We start from the raw sequence: 20757 nt of genomic DNA, 5'->3' as shown, positions 1-20757 counted from the left end.
TAATTATTGCACTTGCTGCTCTGACATTGTACTTCAGGCAGAGATTTTAGAAGGAAAGCAACTAAATACTTGTGTTAATTAAGGTAATTGATAACGAATCTCATAAATAAGGTAAAATATGAAGGCTATAGACCTTCCTGCATGGACAGGCAATCTCACTTTGAAAGAGATGAAAAAAATTACCTCCGTTGGTGGATCAACCCGTTACTGGTCTACTTTACAGCAAAATCCCATTTCCTGTCGGATCCACTGGTCTCACTTAACATGTTAATTCCTCTTTTTGCAGGAATTGTATTAATTTGGAAGGAACAAAAAGCAGAGGGGACTGTGTGTTCATCCATACAAATAAATTTCTACAAATCTCTCCACCCATAAGTGCACTTTTTAATGAATGTACTTTGACCTGGGACAAAACAAAAAATACACGCTTTCAGAGTCATCACTGGTATAACTGTGGAATTCTAGACTTGTCAAAGTTTTCTGTATGCTTTTGTAAAATGGTCTTGGGCTGAAGTTACTGTAATGTAGTTAGTGTATTTATATTGAAGAGACTAGAAAACATAACTTGTTGCTGGCAGAAGTAGAGATAAGTGAACATTTTCAGTCCTGGGTTGATATTTTGAATGGAGCTTTAATGGAATGATAGTTTCAACAGGTTTTTCTCCATTGCATTCAGGGGTTTCTATAGTAATTACTATGGCAACACTGATGCACAAAATGTTCCCACAGGAACCCAGCTGTGAATAATAGCTAACAACTGAAAACATTTTGCTTTTGCATCTCAGATTAAATATCCCTTCAGACGTGATGAAAATAGTGAAAGCGTGGGAGTTTTGCTTACTTAATAGGAAGTCATTCTACTATATAAAAATCCAGATATTATGAAAGGTGTGTTTGGCTTCAGAGTCCATGTACCCTATGAATACATTGCTGAAGTATCATCCCTCAGACCAATGAAGACCATCACGAACACTGGGTGTAAAATTTGGCACTGGCTTCAAATGTTCCATGTTGTAAAGAAACTTCCAATGCCAAATCTGTAGTATGAAGTCTTCTGATCAGGATTTATAACTTAGCTTTTATTAACGTTATTATTTGTTATGTAAATGTGTTTACATAATTCTTGAAGATAAAACTATCTTGATAGCCCTCTGACCTCACTGTGCAGTGAAGATCAAGATCACAAAAGTCACGTGGCAGAGGTCAGTATTTGTTGACTTCAGTGTCTATTTATAAATTGCCTTCAAATACTCTTCTGATTTTTGCAGAAATAAATTTGTCAGTGTTTGTATTAAGCAGAATATTCTGATGTCAGAGGATGCAATATTTATTGAAACTGTTTGTTGTTAAATCTGGCTCTCCTTGTACGTGTAAACTGGCCTTTGTGCATATAGTTGCCTTGTTTGTATTTATTTCACTTCCACTCAGAACAAAGGGGGAACCAGTCTGGTGTTTATGATATGAATAAACTTTTAAACTTGAAAGCATTTTAGGGCTTGATTTGGTAGTTTTACTGTCATGGAGTAAGACAAAATGCTCATGGAGCTCAGAGGATGTATTGCCACAGTAAAAAGTCCTAATGAGTTGTATCAAACAAGGGAAACGAAGGTAATCAATATTGAAAGGACACTGCTAGTTTGTTTCAAGATCTAAAAAAATATATTAAAGCTGAATAAGAAAATTGTGAAGATCACTGTTAAATATGAGAAAAAAAAAGCTTTCTAAGCCCAGGGGGCCGATGGTTGCTCTTACAGTTATTTATGCAACTTAATTGGCATTACTGTGCAGATAGAAACGAAGACGAAATGGAGATGAAATCACTACTTGTTTTATTTGGGTTCCTGCAGTGTACAACCTGCTAATACTGCAAGGGAAAGTCTTACAAGTGAAAGTGTCTTCATAAATCTAGAAGTTGCATGGTTTGATCTTGATGACTTGTATGCATATATCATATATTGGTTTAAACTTTGATTCAGGGCCTCTTGTATTTCATTTTGGTGCACATAACATAACTGAGGTCAAAAAAAATTAAATATACTGGCAGCTTATTAAAGAAAACTGGTTGTATTTGGTACATAACTACCAAAAATGTTTGTTTATCTACAGATGTTTCGGCTCTGAGTATCTTAAATATTTTGTTAAGCATAGTTGTTTTTATTGTACCTGTTGATTTTAGTCACCTAATAAACTGAAAGTGTTCTCTCCCGGGTTTCATATTCCCCCAAAAGAAAAAAGGGTGTTTCATTGGCTGCTTACCTTTAAAACTGCACCCAAAGGAAAAAAAGAAAAAATCCTAAGTCACGGTACTTCAGATTTTTAAATAAAAAGCTCTAGAAACAGGGAATGGTTGTTTGAAAAAGTTGAAGCTTTTCCCTCAGACTTGATATAAATATTGAAACTCATTCCCATGGAATGTTTTGTTATCGATGAATTCCTGACTTTTTTCACCTCTTAATACGCTGTTCTTTATTTAACTGGCAATGCTTAAAAAGTGTTGGAGAAGTTCTGTTGCCCATGTTTTAGTTATGCCATAGTAAAATACTTGCTTGTGTCCTGAGCAGAGTCCCAGTATGCTGCGGAATTCAACCTTTGGTGAGATTTTTGTGTCCAACTTATTGAACTATATGTGACAAAGTAGCTAAATGGAATTTGCCACCATAGCCTGCAATCCTTTAGGCATGGCGGAGGGCAGAACTAGTGTAGACGTAAAATTATGTGGTATAATTTGACTTTTTTTGGGGGGGTGGTTACTGCATGCTGAAGTTAAGTCATGGGCGTGATTGCATACACTTGGAAAAGTTTAGTTTATGAGCTCCAGTAGTGACAGGCCTGTGACAATTTCAGTGAAACAATATTCTGAAGGTTACAATCCTCTATAACAGATCGCATTTCATAAAAGCAGGTTTCCGTCCTTGACTGACTGCCTTAATGCCATGTCCTTGAGAGCAAGGTGTGAAAAGTATCATACAGCACTCTTTGAAAGGTGCACAGGAGGCTTTCACTTTTCAACACAGAGAAGCCTCTTAAGTTGGCTATAGGCTTAATGACATAACCATTCTATTTGACATTTGTGTTAGAAACCTACATTTTTGGCCTTTTTGGTTGAAATACAAGCTATAAAGCAGAAAAAGATAAAGTTGCAAATGAAGGGATAAGGAAATAGCAGTAAAGGAGTTTTAAAATCTTGTATTGGATTGACTTCCCCCCGAATGAGACTTGTTTTAAATAGTGTTGCCCTCTTTATTCAGTCCTTCTCCTTTTTCTAAATGCCTGTTGGTGAACCACAGGTTTGCAGGAATTCATGTTTACCGTCAGAGAGAGAGACAGATGATATGAATCCAAACAAAAAGGATTTTCAGAAAACACCCACTTCCTTTATGAAGAACATGATGTGATGTCACTTGAATGATCATTTTGAGGGTGTTAGTAGCTTCTCTATAGGCTAACTGAAAATGGTCTTTGGTTGGATTTCATGAACTGCTAAGAAATCCCATGTCTGCTTTCTCTGGGTGAACATTTTTGTTTCTATCTAACCAGTAAGTATCCAATCTTGCTAAACTAAGTGGATTTCCCATCCTTAGGCTCTCAATGAGAGCTTACTGCTATTTTGAAAACAAAATGGAATAGATTTGTTCTCTTCCCTTGAGCATGAATATTGTGAGGTTTTTGCATGGAGGCTTGCTTTTTCTGATTCTCTTATGATGGAGGCTATTTAAGCATTAGCATCAGATCTTTTTTCTCCCCGTGGACCAGAGGATCTTATCTGGATAGCTGACTGTAGGGTGCAGATGAGCAAACATTTCTTTTTAATGAGTTGTTCTCTTTGTAAAGAATTTGGCATGTATTTGTGATACAGCAATGGGATGGGGTAATGACTGAAAATTAACAAACATGTTATTGCCATTTCTCCTTCCTAGTGTTATTGAAATGCTATAGGAATAATTTCAGGCTGCGCATTCAAAGTGAGCCAGTGAATAATCTTTCTAGTCGTAACTTTTGCAATATTCGTGAAATGTTGATATTTTGTTATAGAAATGTAATGCAGGACTCTCTTCTCATCCTCCCCAGCATTAGTGCAGCCGTACCTCTGTCAAACAGCAGCAAAGCCTGTGTCCTCCTGTTGGCTAGTAGCCAGGGCTTTCTGTTTCAGTGGTGAACAGAGTTCATGTATGTCAAGGGGGGGTGCTTTTATAGTGGTGTATATCAGACATAATTTATTGCATTAACCTGCAGTAGTTGCAGATGAAGAAATAAATTATGTTTAAAGCTTTAAATCAAGCCTGCGTTTCTTCAGAAGATTAAACGTTACATCATTAGGAATTATCTGATTTTTAGATCAAAATGTAGAACTTTACTTGGTCTTCAGATTTTTTTTTTCCTCTTTCATAAAATTAGTAGTTATTTTTACAGGAAATTAATCAAATGCAGAAATGAAAAATGCATTTTGTAGCTTCTTTGGGTTTTATTAGTGTTGGGTTATATTACGCTGCTGTGCATTGATTCAGAGTATAAACAAACACGTTCCAGAGAAAGCATGGGAAAAGAGTAGGTGTGGGACAGCGCTCTGGCATGTGTACCTGCTTCAGTGGTGCAGGCTCTCATCTGTGTGTATCCAGATTCACAAGGGCTGTTTTTCTTTCTTAAACGTTTATGACACATAGTTCATGATAGTAGGACAATAAAAGATTATGTTAGTATTCAGGAAGTCAGCCCAGCTAGTAAAAATCAATCTTCTAGTTTTTCCTTGGCGGATACCTCTGTTTCTGTCAAGGTAGTAAATGTTCAGTCTTGCATCTCTAAGTTCCCCCCGGCTCCATCCCCCCTGCCCAGTTATCTACCAGTAGTTGCTGTGGGAGCTTGAAGAGCTCGCGTCTGCAGGATTGAACCTTGGTAAATTAAACATACACACAATCTTTATGAGATGCTTTGCTTTTAGGAAGAAAAGCATATCAAGTAAACTCCATATGAACTTAAAACTTTTCTGAGCCAAATTCTACTGTGTTAGATTTGTTTTTTTCCTTCTGGAAAATAAATGAATTTTTCCACAATCTCCTTTTGGTTCCAAAATGCAGAGACCTAGTATAGAAGAGAAATAGTATTTGAGATTTCCAGTGGAGGAGTCAGTGTTTTTTATTAAGTAGGTCAAACCGTGGAGTTTTTTCTGTTTTAAAATCAGTATCAATGATACATTTATTTATTATCTGTAACTTAAAGCATCTAAGAGAATCAACATCGTACAAAACTATTGTTCAAAGCTAAAATGCTCTTGTGTATCTCAGGCTTCACAAGGTAAACCGCTTTGAATTTTTTTTTTGGTGTGATTTAGTATCACAAATCTCCCAGTGTGTTAAAATAAATGTGCTTTTATGAACTGTATATTAGTGTACACTTTTGATAGGTTGAGCAAATGACATTACAAAGAACAGTTCTGAACAGTAAGTACTATTTATTATTTAACAGTATCTTCGTAAAATATTCACAGCTGTAGTAACAACCTTTATTTTTGCAGATTGAAAAGAATATTTACATAGTACAGCTTGTCTCTAAGTGGTTTGAGCTTTCCTTTTATTGTCTGAATGAGTATTCATGTAGATTTGTGAAATGCACTTTATCTTGAAACAGATGTACAGCTGAGTATTTTAAACAAAACACACAGCTCGGATATTCATATGTAAGAAAACACTGTTGTAGTCAGTGATTCTGTGTGCAGAAAGGCTGCAGGATCGGATGAAGATGTAAAAGTTATGTGAGCTTAATATAAATCCTTCATTTACCTCATCGTCGTGCTTCAAGACAGATAACACACTTCTTTTTGTTAAATGTAAAGAAACTTCAAAGCATTCAGTTCATGTTGTAGTCTCCAGGTTCCTTTATATACTTTTACTTATTGATTGTCATTATATAACTAACGTACAGCACCGTAAAGGTTGCACAAAAAAATTCCACTGATTTATTCTGGGGGGGAACCTAAACAGAAAAACCTGCACATCTTAAGGACAAAAGCGTTATTTTATGACTTTTAATTCTTTTTCTTAGCATTGTCAACAAAATTCTGGGGAACATAGCTGCGTTCTATCCTGAGTTTTATGCAGAAAGACTAGTTATAGGTCCTATTCAATCTTTGCAAAACCTCTACTGTTTCACTCATCTGTAAATGTTATTACTACTGGTGGCAGGTGAGAAAATTTTTTTCAAGTTTTAAGTTTCAAGGCACAATTGGAATATGCTAGGTATATACTTATTAAACTGAACAAAAATAGGCAACAAAATATAGGCAACATTTTTTGCAAAACCATTTTAAGAAAGATCAATGTTTTGTTTCCAGGCAAACCTTTATGATTATGCTGGTTTAATATGAAATAGTGGGTTTTTTTCTGAATGCAAGCAGCAGATGGGACAACGTAAGCATACTAGAAGACAAATAATACCTACTTCAGTCTTGACGGAGATGCATGTTTATTTTTAATTCAGTATTCCACCACTGAAACCAACTGACGTTTATCCTTAATTCACTTTAATACTTTATTAGTTTCAGGCAATATCTTGTCTTTATGGTATACAAACTTCTGTAGTACATACTTAGCTGTGAGAAAGAGAACATGTCTCTATCTGTAATAGTTTTTTATTTAATGGTTTATCTTGTTTCTTCTTTTTTTTTTTTCCTTCTTTTTCCCCCCTCTCCATCTCTACAAGTAGTTTTCTTTTGTAAAGCTTTGCTTTCTGTGGGTAGTGTGTAATACAGCCTTCTGTTACAAGAAGCATAGGGAGTTGATTTATTGTAACTAGCCTGATAAACAATATAAATTAACTCAAGTGTAGTAGAAGTGCCAGAACTTCATTCATGCTTACTTAGGACTTTAAGTGCTTCTCATGGCTCACAGAATCTGGGACCTTACAGATCTCAAGCTGATAATTCACTATGTGTTTAATTCAGTGGCCGTTTACTCTCCAGGCTACCAAATAGTTGTAGAAGCACCTTGGTTTAAGATAGACCAACAGCTCAGGGGATATTAACAGTGTTAAAAGTTCCTGCAGTAATAAATGTTTTGATCAATAAAATTCCAAATTATCCTTCCTAGTCATCCTAGGATCACTAGGAAACTAGCAGACAAGCAAGTCAGTATAGTTCAGTCACTCCCTCGTAAATGTTTCAAGGGGTCTAAAGTACATCTGAGCTACTGAGATGTGAAGATGCCATTTCCAGGGCTTCTTTTGCCAGGGCTGGAGCTTAAAGTTCTGATGGAAGGTGAACAGTTAAAACTTCTGCTAAGGAGGCAGAGGGGGAGTTTGACAGACAAACAGATAGACATGGCTGAAAGCTGAGTGTCTTCACGGGCTGCCTTTCCAAGTGGCAGGCCTCCGCTTGCACTTTTCTCAGGCTGCGTGGACTTGGTTTCAGGCTTTTATTTCCAAGGTAAACTTTCCATAGCCATCTCCAAACCAGGCTCAGCGAACAGGTTCGTTGACCCTCTCCCTCCCACAGTCTGAAGAGTTCCTGTATAGTCCCACCTTCTAGCCTTTCATTCTTGAAAATGCAGTACTGGGCAGAAAATGTTTTGATGACTTTCAGATAAGTGAAAAAAGATCCATCTGTAAGACAGGTCAAGTATTACAAATTACAGCTTTGAGATTACTGTTGCAAATAATTGTAGGGAGGAACTCCTCTCTTTCCCTCCTTTTCTCAGCCATGATCTAGTCTGTGGTCATCTATTTGATGTATTTCGAGAGTGTTAGTCACAGTGCTTCAATAGTTTCTTTGATATGTTTCACCACCTTTTTAATTAACTCCTTTCGGTAAAACTGGCTTGTTTCATTAGGCTGCTGCACTTAAGGCTCTTTAATAACACTACAATAATATCAAAAAGAAAGGAGTTAGCATACCATTGTGAATAATAGGTTAATTCTCACCAAAATGGAGTAAGGTTCTTGATTGATAAGGAAGGAGGATACCTATTGTGAAAACTGGCAAAATGTAGATTTAATATTGTCTGCTGTCTGTAAAGACTGGCTGTTGTGTAGTCTGGGATGCTTTCAGTGAGTGGGAAAGTTACAGATTGATGATAACAAATGGTTACTCATCAGTCATCTTCTAGTGGATGGCCTTCAGTTTAGTGTAGATGAATGATACAACCACCGTTGCTTATTACAGAGTTCTCGGTTCTTGTTACAGAATGATTGTGGGGAAAGATAATTTTTAATGAAGTTTTCATTTCCCTTGTAACTGTTTTCGAAACTGTCATAAATCCTGCTATACTGAACTTGAAATGTCTTTTGTTTCCCCTATATTTAGCTTAATTAAAATAGAGCTAGTGCAGTTCTTAGTAAACTGGGAAAATAAATGCATGAACAGAATTAAAATATCAAAGAAAAAAATGCAGAAATCTAAGTTTAAACATGAGATTTTTTTATTTTGTTAAGTGACTAAGGAGCACAACTGTATAGAAAGCTCACTAGTACTTTTTTGGGAAATCTGACTCCGGTTTTACTGTGAGATCATTTGTGAATAAAAAGGGTGTAAAACTCTTTTTTACAAGTCTACACAGACTGATAGTCTGTGTAATTCGCTATTGTTAATCACATTTTTCTCTTTTCATAATGCAGTTCCAGTGAGACTTTTGGGTTAGAAATTCAGTTTTATAATATCTTGACTTGGAAGCTGTGGGAGGAGGATTTATTAGTGGGATCGTCTTTAACACTAAAGTCTGTGCTTTATGCTGCCTTGTGCTTTTTAATGACTTTATCAATGTGCTTCAAATGTTGATTTTTCTTTCTGGTTGGCTGGCTGTTAGAGGGAAAAACTGAGAAGATTTATATCTGAAACTTTCATGTTACAAAAATGTCTCCATTGTCATGACTATAGTTTATTATTTGCATTATGTTGGTATCTGAAAATGTCTACTGTGATCACAGCTCTATGATGCGTTTTAATGCACATAATAAGAAAAATGTCCATACACCAAGTATTTTACACCAAAATAGAGAAGACAGAAAAAAGACAGAACTATTGCTACCCTGACTCCACAGAAAAGAAACAGAGGCACAGGGTGTTGGTGTCCTTCAGGAACTATAAGCAGCAGGAACGACTCCCAGGTATTTCATGTGTTAGTCCAGTGCTGCAACTGCAAAACATCCATCTTGTTATTGTTGGATGGTGATGTTTGACAGGCAGTGATTTAATTTGCTATTTTTTAACCGAGATTTTGTATTGCTGTTATTATTTGTGATCGCTTCTGTAATCTGTGTAATTGCATGGTTGGAGTTGCAGTGTGCTCAGCACTTAGGTCCCCCCGCCAAACTACTTGTTGGTTTGGTCAGCTTCAACAGGCCAGTCAAGCTTTGATCTGACTTCATGTGTAAAATCTCAGCAATGTTTGCCTACCTTTGTAAAGCAGTTTAAGATCTTACTGGTGAAAAGCACTTACTAAGAGGGAAGTGGAGAGATGTTTTGGTTACTTTTCAGAAATAATTGTACAGTCATAATTATAGGGTAGGGTAAAGGTTTTGGAATGAGTAAAAACTGGAGTCAGCTTCTCTAGTTTTTAGCATCACACAAAGGTATGGCTAGCTTGCTTTACGTCGGTCCTTTGCGTAGCTTCACTGCTAGGATTAAAGGCTCTTTAGTGTCCCCATCTTGTACAGCTGGCAGACTGCACCATCTTACATCACCTGACATAATTGCAGCTTCATAGACCCACACCGTTCAGGTCAGGGTTGTCTCTTCTCGTTGAAAATCAGTAGGAGTAATAAGTTGTTGTCAGACATCAAGTCAGTGCGTCTCTGAAGGCTTGTGAGGCTGCCATGTCCCTTAGCTCTCAGTCTGAATTAAAACATTTGACTAAACTGAAGAGAGAAGCCTGTCAGAAGTACAGCCAAGGAAATCTAAGGTGTCTTAGTACTTCAAGCCTGTGTTTTTCTTTTCTCCCTCAATTGTCACTCCATTATTGATAGAGAAAATACAACAGCTGAAGGTGTAAACACTTTTCCTTGTCTCATCTTGCAGGCCGAAACAACAGCAACAGAACAATTTTTCCTTGTTTCCTTCAACCAAAGGCTGGAATTTCAGAGGGGTAAGTTTGGTATTGTTTTGTTTATACTCTGTAACATTGCCTCCTGCTTCATCCTGTTGCAGTGTAATTGTCAATAAAACATGATCTGCAAGTACTAAAATTATGGCAAAACAATCATAAAATGGAACTTTTCATTTTGTGACCTCCTAAAAGGCTTTCTAAAAACCCAACTTTTGTTTATGTGATTGGCTGACTTATTCTGAGGGGTGGGGGAGATCATTTAATGTAAGTGAGTTAATGTACACTGTGATTTAAAAAGAAAAAAAATTTGGTGTGTTTTCCTCTCTAAAAATAAATCAGCAAAACTGAACTGATATGTACTGTTTTTTAGGTGCTCATTTATTATAGGTATTTGTAAAGTTACTTATTGAAAGCTTGTATATGCGAATTTTGCAGAAGTAGAGTTGGTGAATGATAACAAAAATTACATTAATTTCTTACAAGGTAGAAGGGAGTAGGTTTTATTTCTGTTTGGTTGGCTGAGGAAGGAAATATGGAAGCATGTGTGTTTCCACAGTAACTGAGTCAAAAGGTACATGAAAAACCAAAGCAAGTGAAACTGAGAACCTTAGTATTTGCTGGTGTTCGTGTCTGCATCAGGTTTCAGGAGTGTGCTTCTTATGCAGGTTAATTTGCAGAGAGTTGTGTTGTCCCCTCTCTGTCCCCTGTTGAAAAACTTAATGTGATGGTGGCAGTGCTCAGATGGCAATGGTGTGTCTGCCGTGTGTGTAAGTACTGTAGCAGGGGATACCGTCTGGGAGCAGGAGTTGCTGCTGCATGTTGTATCTTAAGTCATAGTGTTACTGCAACCTTTGAGTCAAAGGAAGGTCTTTTCTGCCTTGCAGACTTCCTTTGGTGTAATAAATTGCCATTACCCGTAGTATGGACTGACTTATACTGAATCTAAAGAGTTCAGTTTTGTATTCAGGAGAGTGTATAAATGTGATTTCTCTGAGTTTCTTCCAAGAAAAGATTTAAGTAGAGAAACACTACTTAAATGCCATGCTGAAAGGGTAAATGACATTGATAGGTTTCCTGGTCTGTGTTTGTCATAATATGATAACCTTCATTAAAACAAAAAATACTTTCCACAGTATCTGATACAGAGTCTTGCATTCTAATTTGGTATTTTGAATAGAGCATCCACTGTTGCTTACTGTGAGCTTTTTGTTTTCACCATCTATTTCTTACATTGCACCATAAAACTATAGGGATGAAGTTGTCAGCATTGCAGAAAAGGTAGTTCCCTCACAACAACACTGTTGAGAATGCAAGGAAAATACCAACAACTTCTGATCTGTAGAATAGTTATAAATTTCAGAGCCGGTTTAAAAGTAAAATTGACTTCAGTATTTCTCCAAATTCTCAACTATGCTGGAAAAGAAATCAAGGAAGAGTGATGTAGGTATGAAAATAGTAGGAAGAGTGTTGTAGGTATGAGTTGTAGCTGGAGAAACAGTGATCCCACGTTCAGAGAGCAGCAGCTCCATGGGAGTGAGGGTCTGGGGTTGGTAAGTGGGGCAGCCTGAAGTCAGTGATCCAGGCTGGATGGCAGAGGTGGACTGGGCTAACACACGAAGAACAGAGAACTGGAGAGTAAAAGACTCTGGAATCAAGAGGAGAAATCAGCAACCTGAAAGGAGAGGAGACCGGAATAGGTATTATGTATAGCCTGATCAGAGAAAACAGGCAGTGAGTAAAGGATCTTCAGAGTGCTTCGTTCATGTGTGGAAATGAAGATCTGTGCGAGTTGTCTGCCACCTCATTTTTAAGGAACTTATTGGGACACTAACGCAGATGTCAAGTTCTATAGTTGTAATATTTCATAAAAAGCATAGTTGGAGTTAATAGTTTGAAATAAACTACTACATCAAGGGAAGAACCTGTATCAGTTGTTCACTTGATCTGTTTAGATGCTGAAACCATGACAGCTGAGCACTGGACAAGAGACCCAAGTCTCTGTTGGTGTTTGCAATGTGTCAGCATCCGCTTTATTTTGATGGGTGGAAAAATTTTTTTATGAAAAGTCCAATGAGCAGACTTGAAGTCACAAAGGTTTTCATGGTGAGTGATAAAAGGTTAACTTTGATGTCTTTTCTCAAACAGGAGTGAAACCTTATTGGGTAAAAGAACGAAATTAATATTGACAGTGGAGCGGTGCCACGCTTGAGTATAGCAAACAAAGCTCTGGAGCTGACTTATTCATAGCATAGATGTTTAAAAAAACCAAAGCTATTTCTGTATTACAGACTATAATATAGGATCATTTCAACAGTTGCAAAAAATAAAAGAGAGAAAGTGGTGAAGCACATAATTGCAATGTTGTGTTCATCTACCTATTCTTGCTTTGCCGTCAGTTCACTGGTTTTAAATGTGTCTGTATCGTGCTGATAAAGTGTGCATGTTAAAGCATCCTTGAACGTACACCAACGTAAACCTCAAAGTAAGATAAGGAAGGCCAAGATGCTAAACATCTACCAAGGAAACTCCTCGGCACTTCTCGTTTTCTTTCCTTTCTTAAATTTATTTTATCAGAAGAAGCTTTTTTCCATGTTGAGCAGCTCTTTTGAGCCCCATGGCTAGAGATCATGTTTAATTTTCTCAATGGGGATTTCCATGTCAAGGTGATATTATTTATGTGTTTCTACTAATGCTGTCATTTTTAGATATTGGTAGCAGTTACTTTAGAACTTTGGGCAGTGTTTAGGGAGAGTTTAGTGTCAGTGGGGAGAAGGGAGTTTATTTTGATTTAAAGTAACAATAATAACAACAAATAAATCCTGGTTTAGATGAAATTTAGTCTTAAAGTTACCGTGCAATCTGTGTGCAATCTCTCTGCTGTATGCTCCTCTTGCATATACATATGAGACATCAGGTTAATTTGGTCTTTGAAGAGATTGTACAGTCAGGTGTCCAGCAAATAGAGTATTTTAGAGGAAAGGTTATTTGTAGTGAGAATTGTAATTGCAGAGGAAGAAACACAGAACCTGTGGAGACAAGAATATTGCAGACTGGAAGGACAGCGTAATGGGAAAAGCAGAATGTAGGAGATTAGGTGGTGGATGTGGCGCTTGGAGTAGAAAAGGAATAAAGCAAAGGAAGCTACTGGGTATAGGATTGGAGAGGGAAAGAGGAAGAAGCAGCAATCTGGGAATAGGGATAGTCAGGATGGGGAGAGCAGGGAGCAGTGAAAGAGGTAGTGAGAGAGAGAGAGTGGAAGCGGGGTAAAGTGTGGAAATGGAGGAAAGCTAGTGAGAGTGAAAGCAGAGAGATGGAAGTATGGAGTGGAGGCAGAACTCTTCTATAAAACACGACAGGCTTATCAGTTCAGCTTTTGCAAATACTGACTCCAGGAAGAAGAAGCAGCCATGTGGATGGGGAGTAGTTTGTGGCCAGGGCTTGGTGAGGAGAGAGGCGTGAATATCGCATGGGATGGGGCAATTCAGAGGCAGATCAATAGTGTACACACAGAAAAAAACAGCACAGGTCTTTGCACAGAGGTTGGTATTAATCCTATTTTTGCCCTCTCTTCTGTTTGCCATTAACTCTTGCTCTTTTCCTTCTCATCTCTATTCCACCCTTCCCTTAAAAGCTTGATGCAGATAGAAGGCTTTCCTCAGCACTGCTGTTTGGTGCTTATAGAAGAGACAGCAGTTTAATATGGTGCTCCCAGTGTCTATGGAAATAATGTGTTGTATTGCCATGTAGGGTGGGAAACAGTTTTATTTAATAAAGCATCCCATCAAATGAGGTTTACCTTTACAGTCATGCACATGCAGTTAGGTGCCAGGATTAAAGCTTCTGTGGTCGTTTATTAGTTATGATATAGTTCTGAATTACACACTTTTGTGCTATTTTTTTCCATAGTAAGAGTAGTCAGGATTATTTATAAGGAAGTTCTGAATTCAAGAAGACTAAGAATCTCTCCTGAGGAGTTTCAGATTTCAGCTGCTTTATTTGGCTCCTTTCCTGCTCCCTTAAAATCACCCACTTTCCCTTTTTGACAACAGGATAATTTTGTAGACCGCCATAGTTATGTGAATGATGGGCTTGTGTTACTGAAATTCTTTAAATGATTTTTTTTTTCCCCCTAATGACGTCTTTACGTGCGTTTGCAAAAGCAGTGGTACATAGCAATCCCGCTGTTCATATGGTGGCATTTCAGATGGCTATGAAGACACTGCCAGGCAATCAAAAGAAAAGCGGTTACCTGATTAATGAAGAATATTGAACTTGTAGGTGTAACTGAAGAGGGTGCTGGCTTTGTCTCTGCTTGTTTTTGATATTTCTCTCTACTGTTCCACCAAGAGGTAGCATCATTTCCTGCGTATTTTAAAAAACATCTGAACCATCATGATGGTTTCTCTACTTCCCCCCCCCCCCCCCCCCCCAAATTTGGCTGAAGAACTTTAGGGCTAAAAATATAAAGAAATAGTGAAATCTAAACCAACACTTTCTACTTGAAATATTGTGAGGCATATGTTTGGTGTGCAGTTGCCTGAAGATTGAAGAGAATTTACTGCAACTAGTCTTCTTCCTATTTCTTCCTTTTTTTGTTTCCTTTTGAGTTTTGCAGAAGCATTTAACCAAGCTGCAGATGTGGTCACCTGTGAGGAAGGCTGATCTAATTTATGAGAAGCCCCACATAAAAATGTGCTAAACATGCTGAAAGTCAATTTTAGATGTGTAAGTGGTTTCTTTGCTAGTTTTCCTGCAAGCGTGTGGGGAAAAAGGTACCTTTCATGCCAAATGGGAAGAATTCCATACTTTTCAGACAGTATTTACAAAATAGTATGTTTATTTTGTGCAGGTTGGCAGATTTCAGTTATTCCCTTCAGGGTGCGTGAATCTAAACAAGATAAAAGTTGCTAAGAGAGAAGTTCTTTTCTAGCTTTAACTTGATGATTAATTACATAAATTACATAGTTACATACTACCACAGGAAGCACCTCTTTACCTTTGCTGAATTCTGACTGGTTTTACTTAATGTCCGTATCCACCGATACTCGTTTGCTTAAGCAATTATGTTATCTGTAACAGACACTTATTAAAAGCGGTGTCAGGCAGGTCTTTATTTGTACTTGTTGAAGCAAAATTATACACGAATGTCTCTAGATCAAATGTGCTTAAATACCATTATCTCGTAGCATGGCCAATGTGATTTTAAAACACAAGTTATCATGTACATTAATAAGCGTAGGTGGTTTTCTGTTATTTTAATGTACTTGTATTTTGTGTGCACAATTTAAATAGCATCCTCTGGAGAGGAGAAAAAAAGTTTACTTTGCATTATTGAAAGCATGGCTGTGCGTGGGATAATTATACCTAATATGACTTAACAGTCAGAAACTAGTTGTTCATGTGTCCCAGAGAGACTCCTCCTCGTGGGGGAGTCCCGCGGCACCCCTGCTCTGCCGTGCCTGCGCCGCTGCCCTGCGCTCCTCCATTGCCCTCTGGGGAGAGCTCTTCTGTTTCTTCTACACGAGAGGTGCTAGGTGGATGCTTGAGCCCTGACCCGTCTCATCCCCCTCTCTCTTCCTTCTTCCAGGGGGTTGCAAAAACTCTTCCGTTTCGACTGTAATTGCCCCGGCACTTCTCTTTTACTGTCTTTGTTCTTGCTTTTCTTCTGCTTTTGTGGACGTGCTGTTGTGCCTCTGTCCAGCCTTGACCTTTCTTGGGTCAGAATGTCTCAGATACCTGGTATTAGAAGTGGTATGAAGCAATTTTATAGGTCTTTCTGCTTTAGTGTATTAAAAGATGGATGCTGTAAACATATAAAGCCTGTCTAAGGAGCTCAGTAGAAGCTGAGTTTCTCTGTAGCCTTGCAGTTCTTTCTTTGGAGCGTGGCAGGGAGCAGGGAAACTTTACTTCAGGCTGGTGGTAGCAACAGTGTAGGGGACAATAGGAGTGTTAAAAATTCCCTTCCATGATACACAGTTTTTAGTTCAGACTACTAGAGCTTATAAACTGTAGTAAGTAGACAGCCTGGACACTGATCTTTATTTGTAAAAGAGCTGATTTTGATGTCTGCCTGTTTAATCTATGGGCGGAGTTTTAAATGTTTTAGCTTATTATTGGTTTTGTTTTTGAACAAACCATTGGAACTGTTGTTGATTAGTCACAAGACTAATTTCTCTTGGAACAGCAAAGTTTATGTTGGCAAACAAATAGAGATGCTATCAGAAATTCATTGTGTGGCATTTGCGTAACTGGATAGTAGTCAATTCCATCTGCAGTTCCAAAACACACATCAGAATTCTTATATTCTTAATGTATACATTGAATTTAAATAGCAATTCAGTGTGACCAGTTAGAAAATTTTGAAGAATTCAAGAATTCCAAACTGATGTGCTGACTCAGCATGGTTTAATTACCATGATAATTTCTATCCACAACGTGTGATGTTAGGTTAGTTATGTCAGAATGTTTTATTTGAAATTCCAGCAAAACATCATTTGTTGATATATTAGTTCTTAGGTCTGTGGTAAATGGCTGTATCTTTTTGTAGGATCAATGGGTAGTGTAAATTCCAAGGTTCTTTGCATACTGTAGCACTTGAACTTGTGCTGGAGAGACATCTATGAGTTATTTACAGATGAGTTAGTTATAAAGGAGAATGATGCAGGCTGCCCTTTAGACTTTGCCAGATCTCTAGTAGTTTGTGACTCAGGTAGAAAAACCTGTGCACGTTTTGTGAGCTGTTTATTGCTCTTGAGGTGTAGAGAGTACTGTAATGCTTAGGAGTTTGCAATGTTTTCATTAACTTAATTCAGTGGCTGTTTTATTAAACTTTCACAGTTTTTACATCTAAAATCATCTATGAGTTAAGTATGTAGCCATTAAGCCTGTCCAATTACCTAGTTTACAGGGCTGCTTTTCAGTTAATTACATGCTGGTTACATAAAGTACACTTTAGATTATATGTTTCTTGGGGCAAGAATTTTGAAGAATGCTTATAGAGCACCTGGCTAATGCATTCGTGAAACGAAGACACTGTCATAGGCTTTTACATCTGCAAAACTTTTCCATCATTATTTGTACTGTACAAGGTAGGTATTCTGTTTATTAAAGCTCGGTTATTCAAAATACTGCAATATCTCCCATTTGTAAGGATTTCGTATAATTTCATGTTTAACTTTTCACAGAATAGATATTTTCTTGAAAAATACTTTCTGCAGTCATTCTGTTAACGTTGTAGGGCTTTATTTTATGGATCTTTGTAAGTGCTTTGTAACAAGATTATTTTTGTTCCGGGTGTGGTTTGTTATTTAGAGTAGAAATATTCTGAATATACTGCAAACCCATCACACCGGCTATTCTGCACATACAAACAATACTGAGCTTGAAGCAACATGTGATAAAGCAGATAGGTCCAGTTGTCATTCTCTTAGGCTAAGTTTGATGTTCTGTTCTATAGCAGATTTCCTGTCTTTAATCATAGAGTGGGTGTTACCTTGTACTCCTGCTGTCATTTACTGTTCTTTTCTTTGTTCAACAGCAGATGAACTTGACCCCTGTGCAGTTTAACTCAAACCAAACTCTGCCCATTTCTTTGTATTTGTTTCCCCCCACCCCACAAGTGGCTGCTCTTTGAGAACACGTGATGTGAAATGACTATTTCCTATGACTTTGTTTCAGAAATTTATAGTGGTTAACAGGGTAATGCTGTCGTCCAGCTGACCTTGATGCCACTTGGTCTGAGAAACCAACATTTTGGAAACCATTTTGAACTACATATTGGTATTGTATTGATGCTACACTATTTCAGATTAGCAATTTTATTTTAAAATGACTAGTGGACATGAATGGTTGTACACATGGACTTCAACTGCTTTTTTTGGTTGTGTTTACTAGTTATGATACTTGCAGTAGAACTTGGTGTTATTATAACGTGTTACAAATATGTGTTATTAACATCACTCTTTACTTTTTTTATCAAATCATTGTGATGGTCTGTTGCCTAATTTCCTAGTGCTCATACTGTAAAAACTCACTGGTCAGTCGAAGTTCATTGTAAAAGTTTCGGATTTTGCAGTGCTTAGGTAGTACTGTTTAAAACTATGAAGTATGTTTTAAATAAAAAGTAAATAAAAGGGCTACACGTTTGGAAGATGTTGCAAAAGCACCATTTGGAGAAACAGTTGGGAAGTTCTGTGTGCTGTATTAGGGGTTTATTCAAGCATCTGCCTCTCCATCTCCAGTTCCACAGCTTCCGATTCAGGTTGGCAAGTTGTACTTGTGACAGAAAGCTAAACAAAATCTTTTACCAACCAAGACAGAAGGAGGGCCTTCTGAAAACTTCTGAAAGAGCTTACAAACAGTTCTCAAGAGCTGATGGAAAAAGAACAGGAAACTTGAATTCCCTCTGACCTTTTTCAGTGGGGAGAAGCATTCTGAGTGGGTTTGTTGGTACTCTGTATGAAGACTGCTGTTTATCCCAAATGTAAAAGTGCTTTCACAGCCAGCTTCACTCTGAGACGTCTCAGTCTTAGAATGAGTCCTAATTATTTTTAAACTAAACATAAGAATAAGATTCTTCTTGAAAGCTAATGCTATTTTCCGTGATTAGAAGAGCACACAGAAATAAAAAATTATGGCCATGTTTTAAAATCTGACACAAATTCATAATAAGAGCAATATGATGGTGTCCTTTATTTATAGCAGCCTGGAAACAAACTTTGTTATTACAGTAGCAACCGGAAAACAAGGTCTACATTTTGCTAGATATCATGAAAACATAATAATAAACTATTGTTTCTCTAAAGAATTTATAATCTAAACTTTTGTAAGAACATACTGTAACATTTCTTAAATAATACTAAATTAAATTTTTAAAGAAAATTCAGGTCTGTTGAAGCTCTTAAATTCCACTCGTGATGATGGACTTCAGGATTCCTGGGTTCTGCTACATGGCTTAAAATGGGATATTAAATCTAATTCAAGATGTATGAAACATTGCATATAACATGATCCTAACACAATTTGGGGTAACATTCTAAAACTCTGTAAAACGCACATTTAAAAATATTGATTATGTTGGTTTTGATTCAAAAATTGTACAGTGGTGCCGCCTCTTTCTAGATTGTGGTTAATTGTGAAGCTTTTCAGGGAGTTAAATTTAGCATCCTTAAAACACTCAAAATGCACAATGAGAAAAGGGATTCAATCTGTCCATGTGCCAGCAGGCTCCCCACTGAATTAGTTCTTTTCCAACTACTGTTTCAAGGTTTCAGTGGTTCACAACCTTAAATATCCTCAAAAGAAGCAGCCATAGTTTGAACAATCGCTGTGTCCAAAGCGGACCAGGTTGTTTTGAGTGGCCTGGTGGCTGCACGTGAACCCGTGTTTAACTTGCTTGGGCTTCTGGGCGGGGAAAAGGGAACATTGGGTGTCTTTCTACAACAGTGCTTCAGGTGTTTGTGTTCCCTTCAGTTATGCGGTTAAAAACCCTAGTTGCAGCAGTAGGATACTGCCCGAAAGAATGATTTTATTTCCTTACTTTCCTTACTTTTAAGAACTTTAGAGAAGGAAGCAACAGTGAAACTGCTCAGGGAGTTTTGCGTGCGCTTTGATCAGTCAGCAGAAGATACTTGGAAACTGGCTGTATACTGTCTGAATAAACACTTGTCAGGTGCTTGTTGTTGTAAACATTTGGCAGACTTTAACCTTATGCCACCCCAGTGCTTTGGGCATTTTACAAGTGAGAATATTAAGGCAGGGAAGTTTCTCAGGCAAAGTGGTGTCAGATTTTTTTTTATTTATTATCTAAATCTTTAATACGGCGTGTTCATTCTTTGTTTCTCTAAACCAAAGTTAGAGTAATATTTAATTCATTTTACCCACAGTTTTATGTAAGTTTCTGGCTGTTTGATCCTGTGTTCATGGGGCTGTCTCGTTTCATTTCATGTTTTGTACTGCATTGGACTCGGCAGCACTGCTGTAGCTGCAGAGACCGAATGAACAGCTTTCATATAGTTACATATTTTGAGTTTGTCAGTTATGATTTCTTGATCTGAATCTTTTGAGGCAGTTGCTGCCTGGAATCTAGATGTGATATCTTAGATTTCCTTCCTTGGTACTTGTGTGGGTTTTTAGAATATATGTAGGTTCAAGCTCCACCTTCTTTCAGGTGGATGCTGTTGGGTGTTGCTGTCAACAAAGTGCAGAGCAATCCTGGAGCTGACTGATGCAAAGCTGCAGGGAAAAAACCCCACAGATACAATGTTTTATTTACCGGGAGGTTAGAGAGCAGGTTTGGCCATCCTGTTCATCTGTGCTGATTGATTAAGGGGGGAAAGGGGAGGGGCGGGTGGCAAACTCTTTCAAAGGTTTACTAGATTGATGAGAAGAAGTCTGGTTGGCCAGTCTTGTGCCTGACACTGGGCTGAAATCTGTGGCATCTGCCTTTAGGCTTCTTAAATTCCAGTGGCTACTGAGGCAGAAGGTTCTAGGTGACCGAAGAAATAGCCCAAGTGAGAATATAAAGAAGCATAGCGAGTTGGAGTGTTTGCATGTTGTGGTCTCCAGGAAACAGAATACGGAAATCTGAATGTTACCAGGAAATCTGATTGAAAAATGCCTGCCTACCTAACTTCATCTTTGGCGCACTTTAAGACCTATGAAAACCATAACACTTCAAAAACTTGCACCCCTATGTTTGAGGTTGGGTGAGGGATTGCCAAATTCTGAT

At 37.7% G+C, this 20757-nt stretch overlaps 1 protein-coding gene across 3 annotated transcripts in view; it reads left to right on the top strand.

Annotated features, from left to right (window-relative positions):
• Nucleotides 1–20757, top strand: part of ARHGEF3 (Rho guanine nucleotide exchange factor 3) — a 136438-nt gene that overhangs the window by 33980 nt on the left and 81701 nt on the right. For all 3 annotated transcript variants that reach the window (XR_012589354.1, XM_074602904.1, XM_074602905.1), the window contains exon 3: nt 10001–10067. Coding sequence is in view for 2 of the 3 variants with exons in the window: in XM_074602904.1 (XP_074459005.1) it covers nt 10001–10067 (67 nt within the window). In the remaining variant the exon portion in view is untranslated. The remainder of the gene's footprint in view (nt 1–10000; nt 10068–20757) is intronic.

The sequence above is a fragment of the Larus michahellis genome, chromosome 10 (genome assembly GCF_964199755.1).
Source record: "Larus michahellis chromosome 10, bLarMic1.1, whole genome shotgun sequence".
NCBI lineage: Eukaryota > Metazoa > Chordata > Aves > Charadriiformes > Laridae > Larus > Larus michahellis.
Note: the sequence above shows the minus strand (reverse complement) of the source record. Positions and strands in the feature narration are given on the sequence as shown.